This window comes from Myxine glutinosa, chromosome 3 (assembly GCF_964187855.1).
Source record: "Myxine glutinosa chromosome 3, kmMyxGlut1.1, whole genome shotgun sequence".
Classification (NCBI taxonomy): Eukaryota; Metazoa; Chordata; class Myxini; order Myxiniformes; family Myxinidae; genus Myxine; species Myxine glutinosa.
In genome coordinates, this window is record NC_136263.1 from 149,504,143 (window position 1) to 149,525,928 (window position 21,786).

The 21,786-nt window shown below is 45.4% G+C and overlaps 1 protein-coding gene across 3 annotated transcripts in view; it reads right to left on the reverse strand.

Moving 5' to 3' along the window:
- Positions 1-425: 425 nt before the first annotated feature.
- The window catches only part of LOC137417989 (protein argonaute-2), a 122,195-nt gene continuing 100,834 nt past the window's right edge, over positions 426-21,786 (reverse strand). For all 3 annotated transcript variants that reach the window (XM_068103926.2, XM_068103925.2, XM_078774673.1), the window contains exons 16-19: positions 19,419-19,553; positions 4,433-4,534; positions 3,916-4,115; positions 426-3,597 (exon numbers count right to left, since the gene is read on the reverse strand). In XM_068103926.2, the coding sequence (XP_067960027.2) occupies positions 3,489-3,597; positions 3,916-4,115; positions 4,433-4,534; positions 19,419-19,553 (546 nt within the window). In that variant the 3' untranslated portion in view covers positions 426-3,488. The remainder of the gene's footprint in view (positions 3,598-3,915; positions 4,116-4,432; positions 4,535-19,418; positions 19,554-21,786) is intronic.

A 21,786-nucleotide genomic window follows, 5' to 3' on the forward strand; every position in this document is an offset into this window, starting at 1 on the left:
CGTCATAGGTCACGTGGTATGGGCGCCATCTTGGAAAAACCGAAACATTTTTGCACCTCTATATCTCCGAAAGTGCTGCATAGAAAAAAACTGAGACATGGCTCATGGTAAAGAACTCTCGATGCGGAATAGCATATGTTAATGATGATGCCATAGGTGCCTCCATTATGACGTCATAATTCGACAGGCACAAAACTTCATCTGATCAAGATGAAATTTCTTGTGCGTTATATATGGATAAATTGATGGAGAAAAAAAAGTGATGACGTCATCGGTCACGTGGTTCGGCTGCCATATTTTTTTAACACGAAAGCCTTCAAAACCACTAAAACACGTCCTGGCGAGGGTCTGAAATCTCTGATTGCTCTTTCTTGTTGTTATAATGTAATTAGTACTCGCACAAACGTACAATAGCATCTTATGACTGCATTATACTTTATTTTATTTATTGACTCAAATCATTACACATCCTGGGACAGACGATGAAGAAATGTCTTTGTTTTTTTTAATGGTGTTGTTTACTAAAAAATATTTCCTCCACAAAAAGAACTATCAAGCTGTTAAACAAATTAAAAAATACTGTACTTAGGATGAGGGAAAAAAAATTCCAAATAAAATCTTCAGTTATAAAAATGAATCAAACAAACGATTAATGAATGCAATACATAAAATATTAAAAAATATAGACATTAACTTACAATTCGACGTTGCATAACAGCGCATAGAAGCATTTTGTGTAACTTGGGAAACTTGTTTCCCTGAGTGCAAAGGAAATGCATTCCTATGAGAGTGAAAAAAAACCACCTGAAAGCTAAAAGATAAATTGTAATAAATCTATAACCATACATGCAGGATTTGCAGGTTCAATGTTTGTACTGGCCATTACAGTACAACAGCAATTACCAAGCAAACACTACATCAAAAACAACAGTTGGTACTTTCAAAGACTGCCCAGCCAAAAACAAAAATAAAAATATCTAAAACTGCCTTACGAGCGAATATGCGAGTACAACTACCTCCCAATTTCAGCGTAGCCTAACCCTTCCATATCCAGCTTCAGGACTACTGGTCATCACCAACTAGAAAAATCCTGCATTGGGATGTATGTTTTTGACTGGTTTGAGTTTCATCACTGAGGGTTTGGGCTGTCAGCGTACTGCACCTGAAAGTACATCGTCTTTTGGAGGAGACCTCAAAGCAGCTATCCTGTCTTGCTTGCAAATGCTTGTGGGCATTAAGGATCACGTGGTACCTTTCATATGTGACTATACACATTTTGGCCAGTACCTTGTCAAATTCCTGCTTTGTGGTTGGCGATGTTTTTCATGCCTCGTCATCATACTGGTGAAGCCTGGTGTTGGCTTAACGGTTAAGATGCCTGGCTTAAGATCTTAGGGTCTTGAGTTCAAGCCCCTGTCATGTTGTTGACCTAACACCAGGTAGGGTTGATTTAGCCTGTCATCCTTCCGAGGTCGGCAAAATGAGCTCCAGCTTACTGGTAACCGGCATTGCATTAGCGGTACAACCGCATCCCCAGGAAAGGATGCAACCCAAGCAGCCACAAGTTGCATACAAATAAATAAATAATCATACTGGTCTTTCCTATGCTAACATAATATGCTCACTGATCACCTATCCCTTAAAACCAAGAATGAGTTCTCCATTCTGAGTGTGAGATTTTTTTATACTCCCATGTCATTTGAAATGTGAAAACTACTCCATTGAGCTGTGTAGGTGGACATAGCCATGTGGTATTTCATATCAGTATGATTTTACAGATTTGATCACATCGAGAGGTACATCTGACGCTTATCGAGCCAAGACATGGGTCGAGTGATCACATGATACTGTGTACAACCATGTTAACTTCACCTAATAAAAAACAAAAGGATCTTCACTTACATTTCCGCATTGTTTTGGCTGGGCCCTATAAAACAACTCTCATTTCCAGACCCATAAGTAAAAAAACATACTATAAACTCACGGACATACAATAAAAAAAAACTCATATATGCCAGTTGCACATTATACAACAACAAAAATGAGATTTTTTGTTGAAAGGTATTTTCCTGCAAAGCTTTTTAAAATTGCACAAATTCTAGGGGGCATTGTCATTTTAAAACCACGACATATTTTAGTGCATAATTTCTTTGATTTGAACGATAATGCTGACATGCCATCATGCTTTCTCTGGAGTTCTTATGGGACACGTAAAAAGAAAAACCTACCCCTAACTGTAGCCGAGTGCAATTATATGTAAAACCAATTGGCTCGATGTATAAAAGTCATTTCACGTAAAAGCTCCAAAAATAGTCGACTTAATGCCAATGTTCTCAAAATTGCCTTCGAAAAGCTATTGAGCTTCCCAAAGCGGAAAAATGCTTTTCCAAAAGAAATGTTTACTATTTTACAATAATTCATTAAACTCAAATCGTTAAAACACGAATCAATTATCCTGCAGCATACAGACATTATAACCAAAGCTTTTGTTGAATTACTTCATGCAGCACAACATTTAAGATTCCCCATCGCCCTTATGTACAAAGAGGAACACTGTGGAAAAATAAAACGCAATAACCCTATCACTCACTAAAATGATCTACGGTTGCAAAGCTTTGCCGAAGTTTACGTTCAACTAGCTGCTACATCAGTGCTGTGCAGGTCATGCATCCATTTTAGCAACAACGGTATGCTTTAGAAAGGCCATTAAGCTGGCTGTCTTCTATCTTTCCATTCACTTTGCAGACTTTGCAAGACATTATGGCAAATTTTTTGGGCCAGCTTCTCATTTTCAGCTGATTAATCACCGACAGCATATCAACATTCTACCCGCAATGACTAAAACCTCGCTTGATGATCTCCAAGAAAATGTAGATTTGAGCGATGTCATAAATATACATGTGTTCCTTCACTGATGTCCACACATATATCACATGATGGTGGGTGAGAGATCATTCTGCTAATTAGCAAAGTATCCAACTGATGAATAAGATAAAATGTTTCCAAGAAAAAGGAATCAAATTTTGCATTACACATTACCAGGCCAGACAGTTTGGGGGAAATAGCATCATCTATGCATTAACACAGCTTTCTAAAAAACAAACACTGAGTCAATCTCCTCTTAAAAAATAACACACAAACACTCGCACACACACAATTGCTACCTTTGACCTCCGAGGCATGCTTTGGCCCTGCTGTCATCATACATGCTTGCCCAAAGTCCATCAGGCAATGACTTTCTCCCAGGACATACACCACGTTCAGCTTGCTACCTTTCAAAAAGTAGGTAGTCTAATAATTCTCCAGACCGTCCAGGGTGAAAAGGTAAAACAAAATGGCATAAACAACTTGGGGAATGGCGCCGCTCTGCGGGCCTAACCTGAGTCTAAGTGCAGGAAGGAGAAGGTACCCAAATATGATGACATGTTCTTGGGTTTGTGAAAAGACGCAACACACCTCACAGTGGGTCCTCCATTAAAACATGTTCATCAAGCAAAGTACATTGTCTGCAATGTGTCTTGGTGGACTTGAACGGCCTTGGCTAAGGCTTGCTGGTCTCTCCCATTGCTCTGGCCAGACATGTGGCTCCCTTCAGCACTTCAATATCCATCGCAGTAAAAGGAGCAGAAGAAGAGAAGTCGGAATATGTGGGTAGATTTGGGGTGCAGGGTGAATGGGGAAGAATGAAAAAAGGTATTGTATTAATTGTCATGACGTCATTTATGTTCCATGACATGTTCACAGAATAAACATTTCAGGATGATAAAAACATCTGGGTTTTTTTTGTGTAACGATAACTTTTTAAGAGTTGTGAACTTAAATTTTCAGCATGATTTATTACATTACACAAGGATTCATCCCACCTGTCTGTGGCTCAATTCAATGAAAAACATTGATGGGCGAAGATGAAGTCACCTGTCATGCTCCTTGTCGACCAGGTGATAACGTGCTCGGAAGGCAACCAGATGGGCATAGTAGGCAGGTGCAGGGATAGAGACGGAGCGTGTACAGCGTACGTAAGTGTGGCACATCTGGTAGGTAAGTATCTGCAGTTCATCTGCCAGGAAGTGGTTGTCGTCCCAAAGAACATGGTAATGTGAAGGGCGACTTGTTCCCTGCAAGAAACCGCGTTTTTTCAGAAGACACCGTGCAAGATGGGCAGCTTCCAGGTTTGTTAAACTACCTTGGATAAACCATGCAAATTTGTTCTTTATAGAAAGTGCCTGAAGAGAAGATTCTTAAATTAATATGCTAGATACATTATCTTTTCACAAGTAAATGCATACTGCAATACAAAATTCTCATTTTAACCTGCCCCTTCTCCACCCCAACCATGCATGCATAAATATATAGCCCCAAAGGCAGATTATGTCATGGTGTTTTTAGTTACTGGAAGAGATATTATTTTCCCTGTTAGACATTCTGGTCTCACCTGGATTCCAGCATGACTACAGAGGAAGAAGTCAAACTCTGTAGGATGAGTGATCTTCGTGTCCACAGTGGTGCCAGCTGGAATGTTTCCACTCTTTCCAATCTGGAATTTTTACCGACAAAGCCATCATTTACACAAAGGCCAATCAATGGGCAGCCAGACATTACAAACTTTACAAAAGTCACAAGATAAGCCTTTAATATAAATTTGAAATTTTTCTCTGAACACAGACAAGCAGCATGCTGGTGATCACCACATGGATGAACTAGATGGTATTCATAGAATACTGTCGTGTGGTTCCCCTCGGTGAATACCGGGAAATCACGGATCGCAATCTATCGTTACTTCGAGGCAACTATCAAATACGGACTCACTATACAAGCGTGGGAAGAAGAGAGAAGAAGAAGAAGCTGGCAGGTTTTACCTGACGTGATCTCACTGGGCAGTCTTCAAAGCCTGCAGGAAATAAACTCAACCCAACCGGATTTTATGTACAAAAATAAACACCGGCTTTATTAAACGGAAGGCCGGTAATACAAAATGAAATGCGCGATAATAAATAATGTCCTAAATTGGGACGCCCCCCACACCAGACTTACACACAGACGGGGGAATAAACGAACGCTGGAGAAAATAAGTGTAATTATTATTTCATGCACTTAGCTGCGAGTGGCATGTGGGGTCTTGTCAGGGTCACCTAAAGTCGTCTGGTGTGTTGGCGGGAACCTCCGGTCGTTGGCGCGAAGCATGCGCTTTGGCGGGAACCAGGCCTCGGTGTCCTCACATGCCGCAGCCCTCGTACTCTCGTCCACGCGCCGCCTCTCCCGTCAGCTGTTTCAATCCCAGATGTCAAATTAACAGGGGAACGAGGAGACAAGACCGGCACACAACCACTTGCGCCGAGGTCCAGAACGCCAAGAGGAGCACATCGTCAACACACACTCGCAGGCAGGCACCAGAGCAAGAGCCGAGGGCAGAGGTGGGCGAGAGGAGCAAGAGGTAGAGGGCAAAGGAATCCAAGAGGCAGCAGAGGGAAGAGGTCCGGGCACGAAGGGATCCAAAAACGAGAAGGGTAAAATGCCGGCCAGCCAGTTATTTTATTGGCCGTCTTGTGACGTCACCGGCATTTCTCCTCCAATCCGCGCGTCGCTTCTTGCTCGCCTCTCAGGTCCTCCGTGGTCTTTGCCAATCAGTCCTCTGCTTCCTTCTCGGCCTTCCTTCCACCAATCCGAGGGAAGCTTCTTGCCCCTCCCTCTACCAATCGGCGGGCTTCATCCTGCCTCGTCTTCCTATTGGTGGTGTCTCGTCCAATCGCTGCCCCTCTGGGCGTGTCTATTGCCTGCTTGCTCGATGTTTCATCGCCATGTTGGCGCAATGCGTGGGCGCTTCCTGCCTGTTCTTCCGGTGAGTTTTATTGTGGGGGGGAATTTAATTAGTAAGTGTGTGCTGTTGGGCTTGACTAGTGTCTATGGTGTAGTGCCATACGGGACAATGGATAAATCACAGGTCTCACGAACAGGGGAATTAGCATAATCCCTACTCTAGTTATCACAAGGATCATCCTTGTATGATCACAAAGATACACTTATGCGAACAACTCGCCAAAACAAACTTATTACATGTGGGGTTCCCTATCACGACAATCGGAGCACACTACCTATACAGATCTACCTGAATCTATATATCACTCTACCCAAAAATTCATAACAATACTTACCCTGCGTAGTCAACTTAGTGTGAGCCAAATCTTCTGTTTTTGAACGTTTCTTTTTTTTTTGATCCAATATGGCTGCCAGACAACGTGAGCGATGACATCATAAATTCATATTCTCTAATATAATTGTTACATAGATCATGCTCAATAAATTTCAAACTGATCAGACCAAGCGTTGTCCCTGTCGAATTATGACATCATAATTATGGCACCAATGATGTCATCATTAACAACACCTATTCCCCATATGGCGTTACAGTATTTACAATGAGCCACGTTTCAAATTTTTCCATAGAGCGATTTTGGAGATATAGAGGTGCAACGTTTTTTGTTTTTTCCAAGATGGTGCCTGTAACACATGACCTATGATGTCATGATTATCCTTAAATTATTCTAAAGGAGGAGGCACTCCTATGGTGAAAATTTCGTGTCCATCAGACCAACAGTTGCTGAATTTTTTTAAATAATGATCGGATGGATAAGTGTTGTAGTTGTCGAATTATGACGTCATAATGAAGGCACCGATGACATCATCATTGACAGATCTTATTCCCCATGGGGAGTAGTTGGCAATGAGCCAGGTCTCAATTTTTTCCATGGAGTGGTTTCAGAGATTTCGAAGTGTGAGGTTTTTCCAAGATGGCGCCTGTACCATGTGACATATTACATTATGATAATCATAAAAATATTCTACCGGAGGAGGCCCTCCTATGGTGAAAATTTCGTGTCAATTGGACAAAGAATTGCAGAGAAAAAAAAATTCATACTGATCGAATCAAGTGTTGTACTTGTCGAATTATGACGTCATAATTAAGGTGCCGATGACATCATCATTAACATATCTTATGGGTGACTGACACCCTGCAGGACTAAAAACAATACCTGCTAAAGGGCGGATGAGTTCCCTTCGGGAGCCAACAGCCGTCCAGTAAGGAGATTGTGTCTTCTAAAAACCACCCATCCGATTGGACCAGCTTTTTTAGGTAGTAGGTGGAAGACAGCAACCGCCCAGGGTAGTACTACCGTTCAGACTTATGAGTGTTAAAGTGGTGCCCGGAACCATCTTACACCCTCCTTGTCAGGATTGTAGGTCTTACTTTCCGTGTCATGCAAACTAAAACTACCAGACTAGCTTTCATCTCTCTTTCTTGCAAACAGATCATCATACATATTCTTCTTTTATTTAAGGCCTGGCCTCAATGAGGACTATATACTCCATGACTGCAGCCTTCAACATAGAAAAAAATTATATATATATATATTTTTATTAATTTATATATACACACATATACACAAAGAATTAAGTTAAGCACCCCTACACAACGAATTAAGGTAAGCACCCCCTAATATATATTCTTTGTGTATATGTATACATTGGCATATATTCTAAGGTATGTGAGATCAAATAATGATTGGTATGACATTAGCAATTATCCATTGATGAAATTGAGTGATCAAAGTGAAAAAAAGTGATTGGTTGAGTCAGTGATCCGATCACGTGGGTCCTACACACGTTATTGACGCAAAGATCGCTAGAGGTCTTCTCAGAACAATGACTGTACGTTAGAAAACATAAACGTCATCCACACTGTCCGTGATGGACCTATAGCTCCATACTTAAATTGAGGTGAAAATATGCCTAAAATTCCCAAAAAATTTCACCTTAAATTATTCAGAATAAAATATTGAAAACGGCATGATTGTTATGTTTTTATGTGACCATAATATCACTTCTCCAGATAATATAGCAATATCATGGGTATATTACACTGTTTTGACGACAACAAACTTGTAATGTGCGAGGTTGTAAAAAAACGGGGGGGGTGCTTAACTTAATTCTTTGTGTATATATATATATATATACATACATATATATATATATATATATATATACATATATATATATATATATATATATATATATATATATATATATATATATATATATATATATATATAGTTGCGGATCTCAGCGTCGGCCTTTCCCCTTACCAAGGGGGGATTAGTCCCCTTGTCTTTTACTAGCCAACGAGACCCGGGACCTATGACGTCCTTCCCGGACAGCGTTAAATAGGGTTTTAGGACTATGAATTCGCTATTACCTAAGTACTAACGCTGGCCGGAAACGAGGAAATAAGCCCCGCCCGAATCACGGGTGTTAGTGGAAACGCCGAGCGGTAGCGACCCGTGACCCGAGCCGTTATCAAGGACTAAACCCGATCCAAGCGGTTCGTAATCGTGCCACGCTTACGCAATGAAGGAAATGACTGAAACGTTCAAATTTGGGAAGAAAAGGAATAACAGAATTTATTTACACTTTGTACAATAAAAAAGAAGAATACACAGTGCAGTCCTTAAGCAGTCTTAACTTATCCCTGGACAAACGGGCCCATCACACTCAGACACACTCACACGGGGTTCCAGATGAACAGGTCGATGGTCCAGGAATGGCGTCCAGGCAGCTCGTTCTCCGGTCTCCAACTCGCACGGCGAAGCAGATGAACCGGATGGCAGGAGCTCTCCGCGTGTCGTTTGGCGCGTGCAGGACTATCACAGGGCAACGGTAGGCTGGCTTTGGCGGTTACACTCGCGGCTCAGCCGCGTAAATAATAAGCGAACAGTTCCAATAACCGCGAACAATGCGCTCTTCAGTATCTCACTGCGTAGCTCAATGCGCTCCTTCAATACAATTCGCTCGCGATGCGTGACTCCGTTCTCATCTGATCTCAACTCCTCGTACCATACCTTCACAGTGCGCCTCTCCCTTCTCATCTGAGGTGGGGGCCTCGCGCCAAGGGTTTTATTACCATGCCCTTGGAACCCTCTGGAACTCACCAGACGTTTCTTGCCATGCCCTCTCAAGCCATGCCTACCGAGCTCTGGTTGGTTGTTGCCCTTACTGTCACCGCCTTCTGACGCGCTGCTTGATGCGGCCACACCTCGTCCTCACGCTCCTCCCTCTTTCCAGGCCTACCTCATGTCATTGGACTAGTTTTGAGCGAAACCAAGGGCAGCGAACGCTGCTGGCAGCCAAAGCGTAACAAACTGCTGCGGGTAGCCCAAAGCGTAACAAACTTGAGGGATGCCAAATGGAGTGTGGGATCGAGTTTGCCCATGATGGAAATTGAAGTGTGGCCACGTAATGAAAGGACCTAAGCTTATTATTTCTTTACACACCGCAGATGTCACGAGGGAAATGGCCTACTCTTACACATACTATGACATAACGAATTCTAATGGGCCTACGTGTTGCTTGTGGACTAACTGTGGGGGGCAAACCTTTAACCTTTAATGATGTTATATTTACACTCTCAAAACCGCAAGACTGCCCCCCTTCCTTTGCCAGGCTCGTCCCCGAGCCGAACCCACACTAGTGAGCAGGACCGGTTTTGATGCAAGGGTCAGGACTACTTTTTAACTTACGTGTGACACTTAGATGTGGTTTCCCTCTACATTTAACCTAACACCCTGTGTGTGACAGTTTTACAACACTAGATATGTCCCGCCCTACTGCGTTGTGTACCAACTAACAGATTCACACCCACGGCTAACCGAATTACGGAAAGAATTCTCAAACTACACATAAAGCCGGTGGGGAGCATGTTATTTACAAGACTAACTAATTATTTACAGTTCTACAACCTAGGACCTGTTCTTTTTGTGGGAGAGAATTTTTGAAGAGAGAACACAAAATGCACTGCACTGCACCAATACACCATACACCAATATGCACAAATATGCACAATCATCACATGTCATAACTCATAATAAATGGCACATTTGCTGCTTGGCTGCTGCATGGCTGCTGTGTCTTGCGTCTTCCTGCTTCGTCTTCAGTGTGCCATAATAAAACTTGAGATCTTCTTTCCTGGCACACCGGAATAAATAAAAAGTGCACAAACCGTGTCTGCTTTTTTAATTTATGAGCAGGGCCATCTTATGGTCCATCTGCGTGACTCTACGCCACTTAAAACCAGTGGTCCGCAGGGCAAGATAACGCTTGCAGCAAATGTTTGCTCGGCAAAGATGCCAGGCCACAGAACGTGTGGTCCATAGGTGTACTGGTGCAGCCAGAGGTAGAAGAGTGCAGCGCAAAAGTGCAGCCGCACAGCTCAGGGTTCCTGCACACTCCCCTCAACAAACATAATGGGTCCATGGGTGGGGAGGAAAGACAAAGCAGAGAGTTTAGCGGAGGAAAGGGCGCAAAGGTACACACAATGCAAGGCAATGCAACATGAGGAGCACTGGAGAGCGAGCGGAGAAAGCTCATCCCTACTCGTTTGTAACCCCCCCTGTCAGCCTACACTACCCTTGCCCTTCCCCGTATTTACACTTTACAATTTCGTCACTACGTTTTGTCTTTTCTATCCCCCCTCTATGCCAAATTCGTCATCCAATCCCTCCCAAGAAGGAAGAGATGGAATATCACACAATGTCACTCTCACGTCATGATGCGTCTTTACATTCCAAACATTCGCAAAACCCGGTGTGGAGTCCTGTCACCTTGGTGAGTGGATGCGGATGGTGCGAAGAGATTTCTTCATCCTAACTATCCTCTAATTGACATTAACTCACTTACACTACCCGGGGTCATGCCCTGCCAATTGGCATCTTTAAACTATGTGGTTCTAAAAACCAATCCCCATTGACTCAATCTGTGGTGCCTCTCAAATTTGGGGTCTGACTCCCCCATTTTTCCACTACTGTGCCTTCGCACAATTTCGGAGCTGGGTCGTGTGGCTCCACCAGCAGGTCTACCTACCTGCGCACCTCCACCACTGAAGTCGCCACCCAAGCTTACCATGCTCCTTACAACTACCCTAAATCGGGGAAGGCCCCTCCTGGCTCTCTCACACCTCTGATGCCCTCTCTGGCATTGGGCTACCCGGGTCCTCTCTTAGGATCGTCAGGCCCCACTGAACACTACTCTGACTCTAACTGGCTCCCAGAGCCTACCTGCGGCCTCACCTGGCCGACAGACTACCAGTGGCGGAGTGCCCCAATAACTATACTCACCAATTAAGCCCACACGCCCAGCCATTTCCACAGACTCATGCACCCCTCAAAGCACTTCTTTCTACTACCTGCACCACAGGTGTCAATATCCAAACAATTTACCTAAACCCTCTACCTAACTTTAAACTACCCTCCCCGGGTATTCGTGAAGGGGTCCATCCTCCCCCCATTCACTCCTTCGCACCATGCACTCCACACCACTCATTACACACCACTCACTCCACACCACAAGTATCTTCTCCATTTATCCACTTGCATCCCATGCAAGTCATTCACTCAACACCATTCCACTTGTCCTCAATTCACCACTTATACACTTTCTCTGGTCATCCCTGACCAATGCCTCATTTGCGCAAGTTCATCCACAAACAATTTCGTTCAATTCCTCATTTGCGCCTAAATCTCAAGCTCATCCTCACACACACAGCATCATCTAACTAACTATTTCCCTCTAATACTCGTGCTTTCCCCGTCTTTCCTTACACTAAGCACTTCCCTCGTCATTATCATCCTACTAATCTGACTACGTCCCCTCTAACGGTACAAATGTCTCTACTTAAATATTGTCCCTACTGTCATTTCTAAATCCCTAACAATATCCTAGCCCGCCCTCGGCTAGTTTTCACTGCCACCCCATAATCTAAAGCTCATGTGCCCCAAAGGGATGGTATGCTACCATTCGCCATCACTACCGCTATTTGTCCACTATACTCGAGCCTTGTCGTGCGGGAATACATTTTCACAACTCGGCTTCGGAAAGCCGAGCAATGCATGCGGGTGGTTGGTCTCCTGTTGGTTGGGTCCGTCCGGCATTTTCGATTCTGGGGAGGAGGCATGCTTGGGCCTAGGTTCCAGGCGCCATCTCTGCGCGGAGCCTTTCGGTCTCCGGCACGATGGCCCAACCTCCCCCGGTCAGAGCACCGCGCCCGCCAGGGGGCGAAGCTCCGACCTCTCCTACCCCCCCTCAAACCGTGCCGTTTGCCTCTTTTGCCAAGGCGCGGCACCGACCATACAGGGCGGGGCCCGGCACGAATTGTGCACGCTGCCGCGGCAACGATCCCCGCCGGCCCCGCAGCACACAAAGCGCACCACGCCCCGAGAGCTCGCGTCGGCTATACGTCGGCCTAAACGCTAACCCGGCCGGCGTCGATGCCCGAATCGCATTCTCACACCACGCGGCCCGCTCCACTCTCGCACATCGAGGCGCTCCAGCGCCCCTCATACACTCCATGCATTCTACTACTGCACTCTCTCTCCGTGCACTCTCTTTTCTTACACACTCAGGTGCACACCACTCAGGCACACTCACGCCACTCGCACATTTCATTATCACACACTCCTCTGTTCCACACTCCGTTTCACACTCTTCTTCAACACACTCTTCCCACATACACTCCGTCTCACACTCGCGCTCCGGCGCCGTTCGCACACGCGCGCCATTCGCTTTCACACAGCGCACCACGGACCTTCCACGAGCGCCCGGGTTGCGTCTCGATCCCAAGCGCACGAAAAATCTTTTCGCGCCAAACACTTTCGCGCCAAACCTTTTCGCGCCATACATTTTCCTACTCACCTTTGGGATTCTCCTCTCCTCCAACCGCACCTGCAAACTTTCATTTGGGTTAGGCAGCACGACATCACAATGCGAACACGGACTTTGTGCAAATTCCATCTCCATCTCCGATTTAATTTCTGTTTTTGCCGTCTCTTCGTCCCCAATTTCAACTATACATATTTCATTTTCTTTTTGTAACCCAACGACCACCGGCGCGCTTAAAATTTTCTCTTCTAATTCGGCTGCTGTCGGCTTTTCTATACCCCGTGTCGCGATTTCTACCGAGGTCAACTTGGCTGTGCTCTGCTCAAACTCGCTTTCCCTGCGTTCCTCACGTCGCGCTACCGTGTCGCGTACCAATGCAACTTTCCCGCTCGACCTGCGCCTTATGCCCTTCCCCATCTCTTTTATTTGACCACCTATTCTGTTTCCAAACCCTTTTAACCCATCTTTCATTTCTTTCATTTGGCCACCCATTCTTTCAGTCAACTTGCCCCTGCTACCCCTTACCTCGTCCCTTATTTCTTTCATCTCTGCCCTCGATTTGTCCCCCTCCATTTTTATTTGATTACTTTGAGCATCCATTTTATGCTCCGACTTTATTATATAGGCCCTCATTTGTGCCATAAATAATTGGAAGTCCCCTGGCATCGCGGGCTCAGCACTCGCCGCCATGTGCGAGGCGCCGCCATTTTCTTCCCCTGCTACCCCTACTGCTGCACCCTCATCAATGCTCTCCTCTTCTTCCCATTCTTCCCCGGGGGTCCTGGGTTATTGATTCTAATTCCTCCTCTACCTCCTCATTTACCCCCACTGGCATCCGACCGTCTTGGTTAGCCATGGCACGATTTTAAATTTGGATTTTAATAAAATTTCGGCCGCTCGTAATTTTGAGTGCGTTAAGCGCACTTCGGGTCAAATCCCACTCCCCGACACCAATTGTTGCGGATCTCAGCGTCGGCCTTTCTCCTTACCAAGGGGGGATTAGTCCCCTTGTCTTTTACTAGCCGACGAGACCCGGGACCTATGACGTCCTTCCCGGACAGCGTTAAATAGGGTTTTAGGACTATGAATTCGCTATTACCTAAGTAGTAACGCTGGCCGGAAACGAGGAAATAAGCCCCGCCCAAATCACCGGTGTTAGTGGAAACGCCGAGCGGTAGTGACCCTTGACCCGAGCCGTTATCAAGGACTAAACCCGATCCAAGCGGTTCGTAATCGTGCCACGCATACCAATGAAGGAAATGACTGAAACGGTCGAATTTGGGAAGAAAATGAATAACAGAATTTATTTACACTTTGTACAATAAAAAAGAAGAATACACAGTGGAGTCCTTAAGCAGTCTTAACTTATCCCTGGACAAACGGGCCCGTCACACTCAGACACACTCACACGGGGTTGCAGATGAACAGGTCGATGGTCCAGGAATGGCGTCCAGGCAGCTCGTTCTCCGGTCCCCAACTCGCACCGCGAAGCAGATGAACCAGATGGCAGGAGCTCTCCGCGTGTCGTTTGGCACGTGCGGGACTATCACAGGGCAACGGTAGGCTGGCTTTGGCGGTTACACTCGCGGCTCAGCCACGTACATAATAAGCAAACAGTTCCAATAACCGCGAACAATGCGCTCTTCAGTATCTCACTGCGTAGCTCAATGCGCTCCTTCAATACAATTTGCTCACGATGCGTGACTCCGTTCTCATCTGATCTCAACTCCTCGTACCATACCTTCACAGTGCGCCTCTCCCTTCTCATCTGAGGTGGGGGCCTCGAGCCAAGGGTTTTATTACCACGACCTTGGAACCCTCTGGAACTCACCAGACGTTTCTTGCCACGCCCTCTCAACCCATGCCCACCGAGCTCTGGTTGGTTGTTGCCCATACCGTCACCGCCTTCTGACACGCTGCTTGATGCGGCCACACCTCGTCCTCGCGCTCTTCCCTCTTTCCAGGCCTACCTCGTGTCATTGGACTAGTTTCGAGCGAAAGCAAGGGCAGCGAATGCTGCTGGCAGCCAAAGTGTAACAAACTGCTGCGGGTAGCCCAAAGCGTAACAAACTTGAGGGATGCCAAATGGAGCGCGGGATCGAGTTTGCCCATGATGGAAATTGAAGGGTGGCCGCGTAATGAAAGGACCTAAGCTCATTATTTCTTTACACAACGCAGATGTCACAAGGGAAATGGCCTACTCTTACACATACTATGACATAACGAATTCTAATGGGCCTACGTGTTGCTTGTGGACTAACTATGGGGGGCAAACCTTTAACCTTTAATGATGTTATATTTACCCTCTCAAAACCGCAACTATATATATATATATATATTGTTACGGAACCGGAGTACGGCACTCCCCTTAGGGGGGGGGGGGGGGTTAATCCCCCCTTCTATTTTCACTGGCCGTCTCCGCTCCTGACGCTACCCAGCTACCTCCGGAAAGGCAGGTGCGCAGCCCCGTTCGTACCGCGGACAGATGTTAATTGCCGAGCGGTTTTAGCAACCGCGGCACAAACTATTAACAAGGACTAGACCCGATCCTGAACGTTGGCCAAAATCGCGCCACAGGTGTTCAATGAAGGAAATCACTAAGACGACGGATGTGAAGAAGAGGAAGACAGCAGTAGGAAATACGAATATGATTTATTTGCTATTATTTACAACCAAAAGAAACCAAGGAGGAGGAAAGATAATAAAATAAAATACAGAAGAAGAAGAGGACACAGTGCAAATTAGCTTACCTACTACAGTCTTACTTAACCCCAAGGACAAGACACACAGAACAAACTCACATACACAGAAGGATGGAATGGAGGCAGGAACGAAGGACTGGAAGGAGAGAGGAAGGTTCAGCTGGAGCAGATGGTTCGGGCTTGATCCCGCACGGGACATCGGGCTGGACCTCGACGGCCACCGATGCCACCGATCCTGGTTCCCGCGTGGTAACGGGTCGAAGCTGCCTGGTGGAGCCAACGCTGCCTGGTGGAGTCAATGCTGCCTGGTGGAGTCAACGCTGCCTGGTGGAGTCAAAGCTGCGTGGTACTGCTTGTGGGGCTCCGTCACTTCCCTAGCTCTGGACTCATCTGCCGCATCTCTCTCTCCGACTCCCTCAAAGGCTTCCGCTCGCGCTTTTATAGCGCGCCTCCAGATCAACCCGCGCCACGCCTGAGCTGGTCTCTCACCGGTCCTGATTGGCGGGTCGGGGCTCGCTGGCTCCACCTTGTGATAACGATCGGCGGCCAACGCCCTGGATTCGGCAGCTCCTCCCCCTTCTTCTCCGATCTGATCACGTGTTCAATGGAGTTTTGCGGCGAAAACCACAAAGCAGCAGCGGCGAATGCAGAAAACCGCACGCAGAAAACCGCCCAATGCAGTTGGCAATTGATGACAAAAGGGGAATTGGAAGGGAATCTACCTTATTTGAATTCGGTGCAATGGAGTGTCAATTAATGGAAGACAAAGCCTTAATCTAATACACATAATAAGGAGATAACTACTGAACAAGGAGATCTATGATTGGCTATGTGATTGTATATGGAATAACTACGGGGACGACCTTTAACCTTTACACACCAAATGGAGGAAGGAGGGTGATATTTACAACAATTCATTACACTACAATTAAAAAAAACACAGCAATTCTCATATCCACAACAATATATATATATATATATATATATAATTAGAGTGCATCAAAATATACATTTGTAACCTATTGTTCTGTTCAGGTGATAAAGTGTTCCAATTCATGTTGTTACAACATATGCAAAATATTTTTGCAATATATGGTGATTTAGAGGTGCAACGGCCATCAGCTAGGTTTGACGTCCCAGGCGCAGGCGCAGTGGGCGCACCGCCGCTCGCTTCGTCGAATCAGAGTTCAGTCGCCATCCAATCACAGCGAATGTGTACTGTACAACTGTACATCAAGGTCCAAGGAGGATTTCAGCAATCAGCAGTGAACCGCGCTTCGCTTCAGTCATTTCTCAGGTAAATATGTCGAAAGTAATAGACGAGAAGCTAACACCATCCACATCCTGCAAACATAAAAAGACTGGCACCACAGCCTTCGTTCCACCAGACATCCTCAGTCGGCCGAGTCTCGTGTCACTGGCTACACGGTTGAAGATCACACCAATGCAGCAGGCTGCCTTCACGCGTGCCATGATCACAGAGTCGGGCGGTAATTGTGAAAATGTTTCAGCATCCTATGCAACAGCAGACCGATCACGCCGCCAAGTGCTGGAGGCTGTCAATGAAGAACACCAAAAGCAGTGGACACCATCTCCTATGTGCACCCTGCACTGGGACAGCAAGTTGACACCGACGCTCACCAATGTGCGCCAGTTGGAGGAGCGTTTGACTGTGGTAGTTGGTGATGCGGAGCAGCTCAAACTGCTTGGTGTGCCAGCATATTCAAAGGGTAAAGACGAGGCATGTGGAGATATCATCGCCCGGCTGACATGCAAGCTACTGCAGGACTGGTGCTGTGCCGACCAGGTTGTCAACATGGCATTTGACACCACTGCATCTAACACAGGCCATCGCACAGCAGCCTGCATTGCCATCCAGCTCCGCCTTGGTAGACCACTGCTCTGGTCCGGGTGCCGACATCACATTGGTGAGGTGCTCCTCGGCCACATTTACACTGGCCTCAAGGTGGAGACCTCATGCTCACCCGAGGTTACCTTGTTTAGGCGTCTGCAGGACAACTGGGACTTGCTGCCGCACAAATACAGTGGCCCTTTGTCCCGCTACATTATTGCCAACACCGAACCACCGTTCCTGGGCAGGTTACGTGATGAACTCACCGTGTGTGCTGCAGCAGTGATGGACTACAAGCGAGGCAACTATCACGAGTTTGTGCAGCTGTGTCTTGTCTATCTGGGTGCAGATGATGCAGCACAGACTCCAGTAAACTTCCAAAGGCCGGGAGCGCTGCACAAGGCACGTTGGATGGCTAAGCTCCTCTACACACTCAAGCTGGCTTTGCTGGAGCAGCATATCGCCTTGCTTCCCCAGGGCACCATCACCACACGGCAGCAGGTGCCGAAGATTCGGGCGTTTGCCAACTTCATTATGCACATTTACGCAACATGGTGGCTGACCTGTGACACAGCCGTAGATGCCCCATGGAATGACCTCAAACTCTACCACAACCTGTACGCTTACAAGTCTGTTGATGAGGGCATTGCAACATCAGCCATGAAAGCACTGGAGAGGCACCTCTGGTACCTGACTGGTGAGATGCTTCCCCTGGCACTCTTCAGCACCAAGGTGCCAGCTGATGAGCGGCGTGCACTTGCGGATGCCATCTTGGATCACAAGCCAGATCTTCCTATGCGAGCCCCACAGCAGCGCTTTGGCACTGGTTTCGGCAAGCCAAAGTTCCCAGTCCTCTCGCCGACCACCAGGTTGGCCGACCTTGCCAACCCAGACTGCTGGTTCGGTATGCACCAGCTGCACATCGATCCAGCATTTCTCTCACTCAATGTAGAGGAGTGGGCTACAAGTGCATCATTCCAGGCAGGTGTGGTGAATGTGCGTGCCATCAACGTTGTGAATGACTGTGCCGAGCGTGGGGTCAAACTCACATCAGACTTTGTGGCAGCAGCCAAGAGTGAGCAACATCTGCAGAATGTGCTGCAAGCAGTTGAGCATGACCGCTCTGAGCAGCCCAATCTTCGCCGCTGCAAGCGCCAGCGGAAAACAGTGAAGGACTAGGACTCAATTTTCAAACATTTTTCAGTGATGTTCAATGAAAATGTCAATGTTTATTTTTAAATAAACACATCTTTCTCTTTCCAATAACATCTTCTCAAAAAGTATTTGTTTTATTTGTTTAGAAATTGATGTCATATTAATAGGAAATGGGAGTTCTAAAAGCACCGAAAATTGAAATTTTACCAAAATTTGACATGCTGCGTTGCACCTCTAAATCTGAAAGAATTTTCCCCAAACTTTGCAAAGATTATTTGTATAGACATTGGAACAAAATTCCAAAAAAACAGATTGATACTTTGACATTAAAATTTTTGCATTGCATTTTGATGCCCCATATTATATATATATATAATCGATTTATTAAGTACGGGTTGTTTCTCACAGCATTACCCAAACTGGAAGCACCCGCTCCCGGGGAACGGCAAGGGTGGTTATGTTATTATCCGAATTCAAACATGTAACCCAAAGTAACCTCTCAAAATACCTCTCACTGCATAATTCAACACATCTCACGGCACTGGAAAATGGTTAGGGGGGGGGGGGGGGGGGGGGAGGGGGAATACGACGACAGTAATACTGCACTGTAAAGGGTGTAGACTTGTAATACCCTCTCACACCTGGAGAGGCACTACATTATACACGTTTACATAGAAAATGTGCATCTCTCCCGCTTCCACAAGACCACCGGAAAAGAGAGAAACACCCCTATGCCACACACACACACACACACACGCACAAGCACACGAACACGCACACGAGTAATAAGCCTATAATAACAAAAGTGCAGTTTAAAGTTGAAGCTCCTTCATACTTTCTTGCTAACAAATGTGAAAAGCAAACGGATCAGCAGCTTGTCCGTTCATGAAATATGAAAAATAAAGTCACAGTCATTTATTGCACCATCAATCAAGTCATTCAACTTTTTACCAGTTCAACAAAAAACTTAAAATCAATTTTTGTGTCGAAGACTGTAACAAATGTACCCTTTCGTTCTTGTCAGCACAAAATAGTCTTGTGTGGTGACGCTTCTGGACGACGATGAATGTGATTCCTGGTCGATAATCCTTCTCAAGTTTGATGCAAGCCTCACGGATAGCGAGGAGTTCATGATACAGCACCTGATGGACCATTTTAATGGCGAATGAAAATATATGAACACTTTTGTGATAAATGTTTGTGCTATTATTAACAGCAAAAACATTTCTAATGCGTAAAAATAGCAAAGTCGACAAAGAGACCCTCATAAAGGACACACAAGAGTTCATTCATTTTACTATAATTCACCAAATGTCTGTCTGTCTGTTCCCAGGTACCACAAAAACGGCTGAACCGATCGCAACGAAATTTTGGGTGGATAATCCTGGGACCCCCTGGAGTAAAATAGGCTATATAGTTTTTCCATTTTTTCCCCAAATTTTTCCAATTCGGAAAGTTTTTCCAATTTTCCAGTTTTTCCAAACACGATGGAATAATATTTACCGATATGAACAGTGATGTGGCTTTTGTTGAAATTCTACGTACCAGGAGAGAGTAGATCGACTCCTGACAAACTCTTCCTATATAAACGTGCGGCTCCGAAGTAACTCGGCAGCGTGTGCAAAGCGACTGAAAAAGACGTGCCGTGGCCGCTTCCGTTTTGCAGAATTAAATCTTTTTTCAAAATGGGCGCCATGTACTGTTTAGATTTTGATGATTTGCATGTGATATGATTTAACGGATGTTTATATAAATCGGTTAAAATAAAATAAAAAGCCTTCAATTTCTGATATTTTGCCTTTTCATTTGGGCCTCCCAATTGAAGCCCCGCCTATAGGGCGGGTACCGTTGCCAGTAGGAGTAAACAAGACAATTGAAGTTGAATTGGTGTTATATTTTATTCAGACTCCCAAGCCTGGAAACTTATTGGAAAGTTGTAATTGCAGGAAACGAATGAGGAGGGATGGGGTTGGGAGGAGAGGACTTTGGCATTAAAAAAGAGAAAGTACCAAATTAGAAACCATCCATTTAAAACATTCATGTGCACACTTTTAAAAATTACTTTCGATGTCGTTTTCAATCCAATTCCTCTCCTTCCTTTCCCATTCCAAGTGTTACAATCGACATTTTCCCATTTTAATAACTCCCATCAACATGTCGTAGCTATAATTGCTTTGGCCACATGTCTTGCTGCTTCATGATCTGAAACAAGTTACAGGTATGAAATGGTTCAAAATTGACGATTACGGCATGATGGAAAGTCATGCCTCCTATTATTTACCTCCAAAATAGGTAAATATTGTTATGTCGGGGGGTAAAGGAATATCTACAGTCACGTGAAAAAGTAAGTACACCCCATGTAAAGTTTTGAATTTTTCACCATATTTCAACCTACAGCTATTTGATCTTCATTTCAACAATATTGATAGATAAAGGTGATATAATATAACAAATATCATGAAACATTTACATTTTGTAGTCCATTGTATAATTTAAATAAACATAAATGCAAATTTCACATGTGGAAAAAGTAAGTACACCCTTGGCTCTAATAGGTGGTATTGCCCCATTTGGCAGAAACAACCTCAAGTAGGCGTTTCTTATAACTGTCTACAAGTCTCTGACATCGACTGGGAGAAATTTTTGCCCAATCCTCCATGCAGAATTCTTTCAGCTGTGCAATGTTTGAGGGGTTTCTTGCATGCACAGCTCGTTTCAAATCCCCCCACAACATCTCGATGGGATTTAGATCTGGGCTTTGACTTGGCCATTCCAGAACCCTCAATTTCTTTCTTTTCAGCCATTCCTTGGTGGATTTACTGGTATGTTTAGGGTCATTGTCATGTTGCAAGGTCCGCCTTCGGTTGAGCTTCAACTTTCCGACAGATGGCCTCACATTATCCTCAAGCACCCTCTGGTACAATGAAGAATTCATAGTGGAATTCTATGATGGTGAGCTGCCCAGGCCCTGATGCAGCAAAGCTGCCCCAAACCATAATATTTCCACCACCATGCTTTACAGTTGGTATCAGGTTCTTGTGGTAAAATGCTGTCTTTGGTTTTCGCCAAACATGTCTTCTGGTACTATGGCCAAATAGCTCCACCTTTGACTCATCTGTCCAGAGCACATTGTTCCAGAAGTGCTGGTCTTTGCCTCAGTGTTCATTGGCAAACTTTAGTCTTGCCCTGATGTTCGTTCTGGACAGCAAAGGGTTCCTCCTGACACACCTCCCATGCAGATCAAATTTGTGCAGCCTCTTTCTAATGGTAGACTCGTGCACTTTGACATCAACAGTGGCAAGAGCTACCTGTAGGTCCCGTGATGACATTCTGGGGTTCTTAGAGACTTCTTTCAGCATCTTGCGGTCTGCTCTC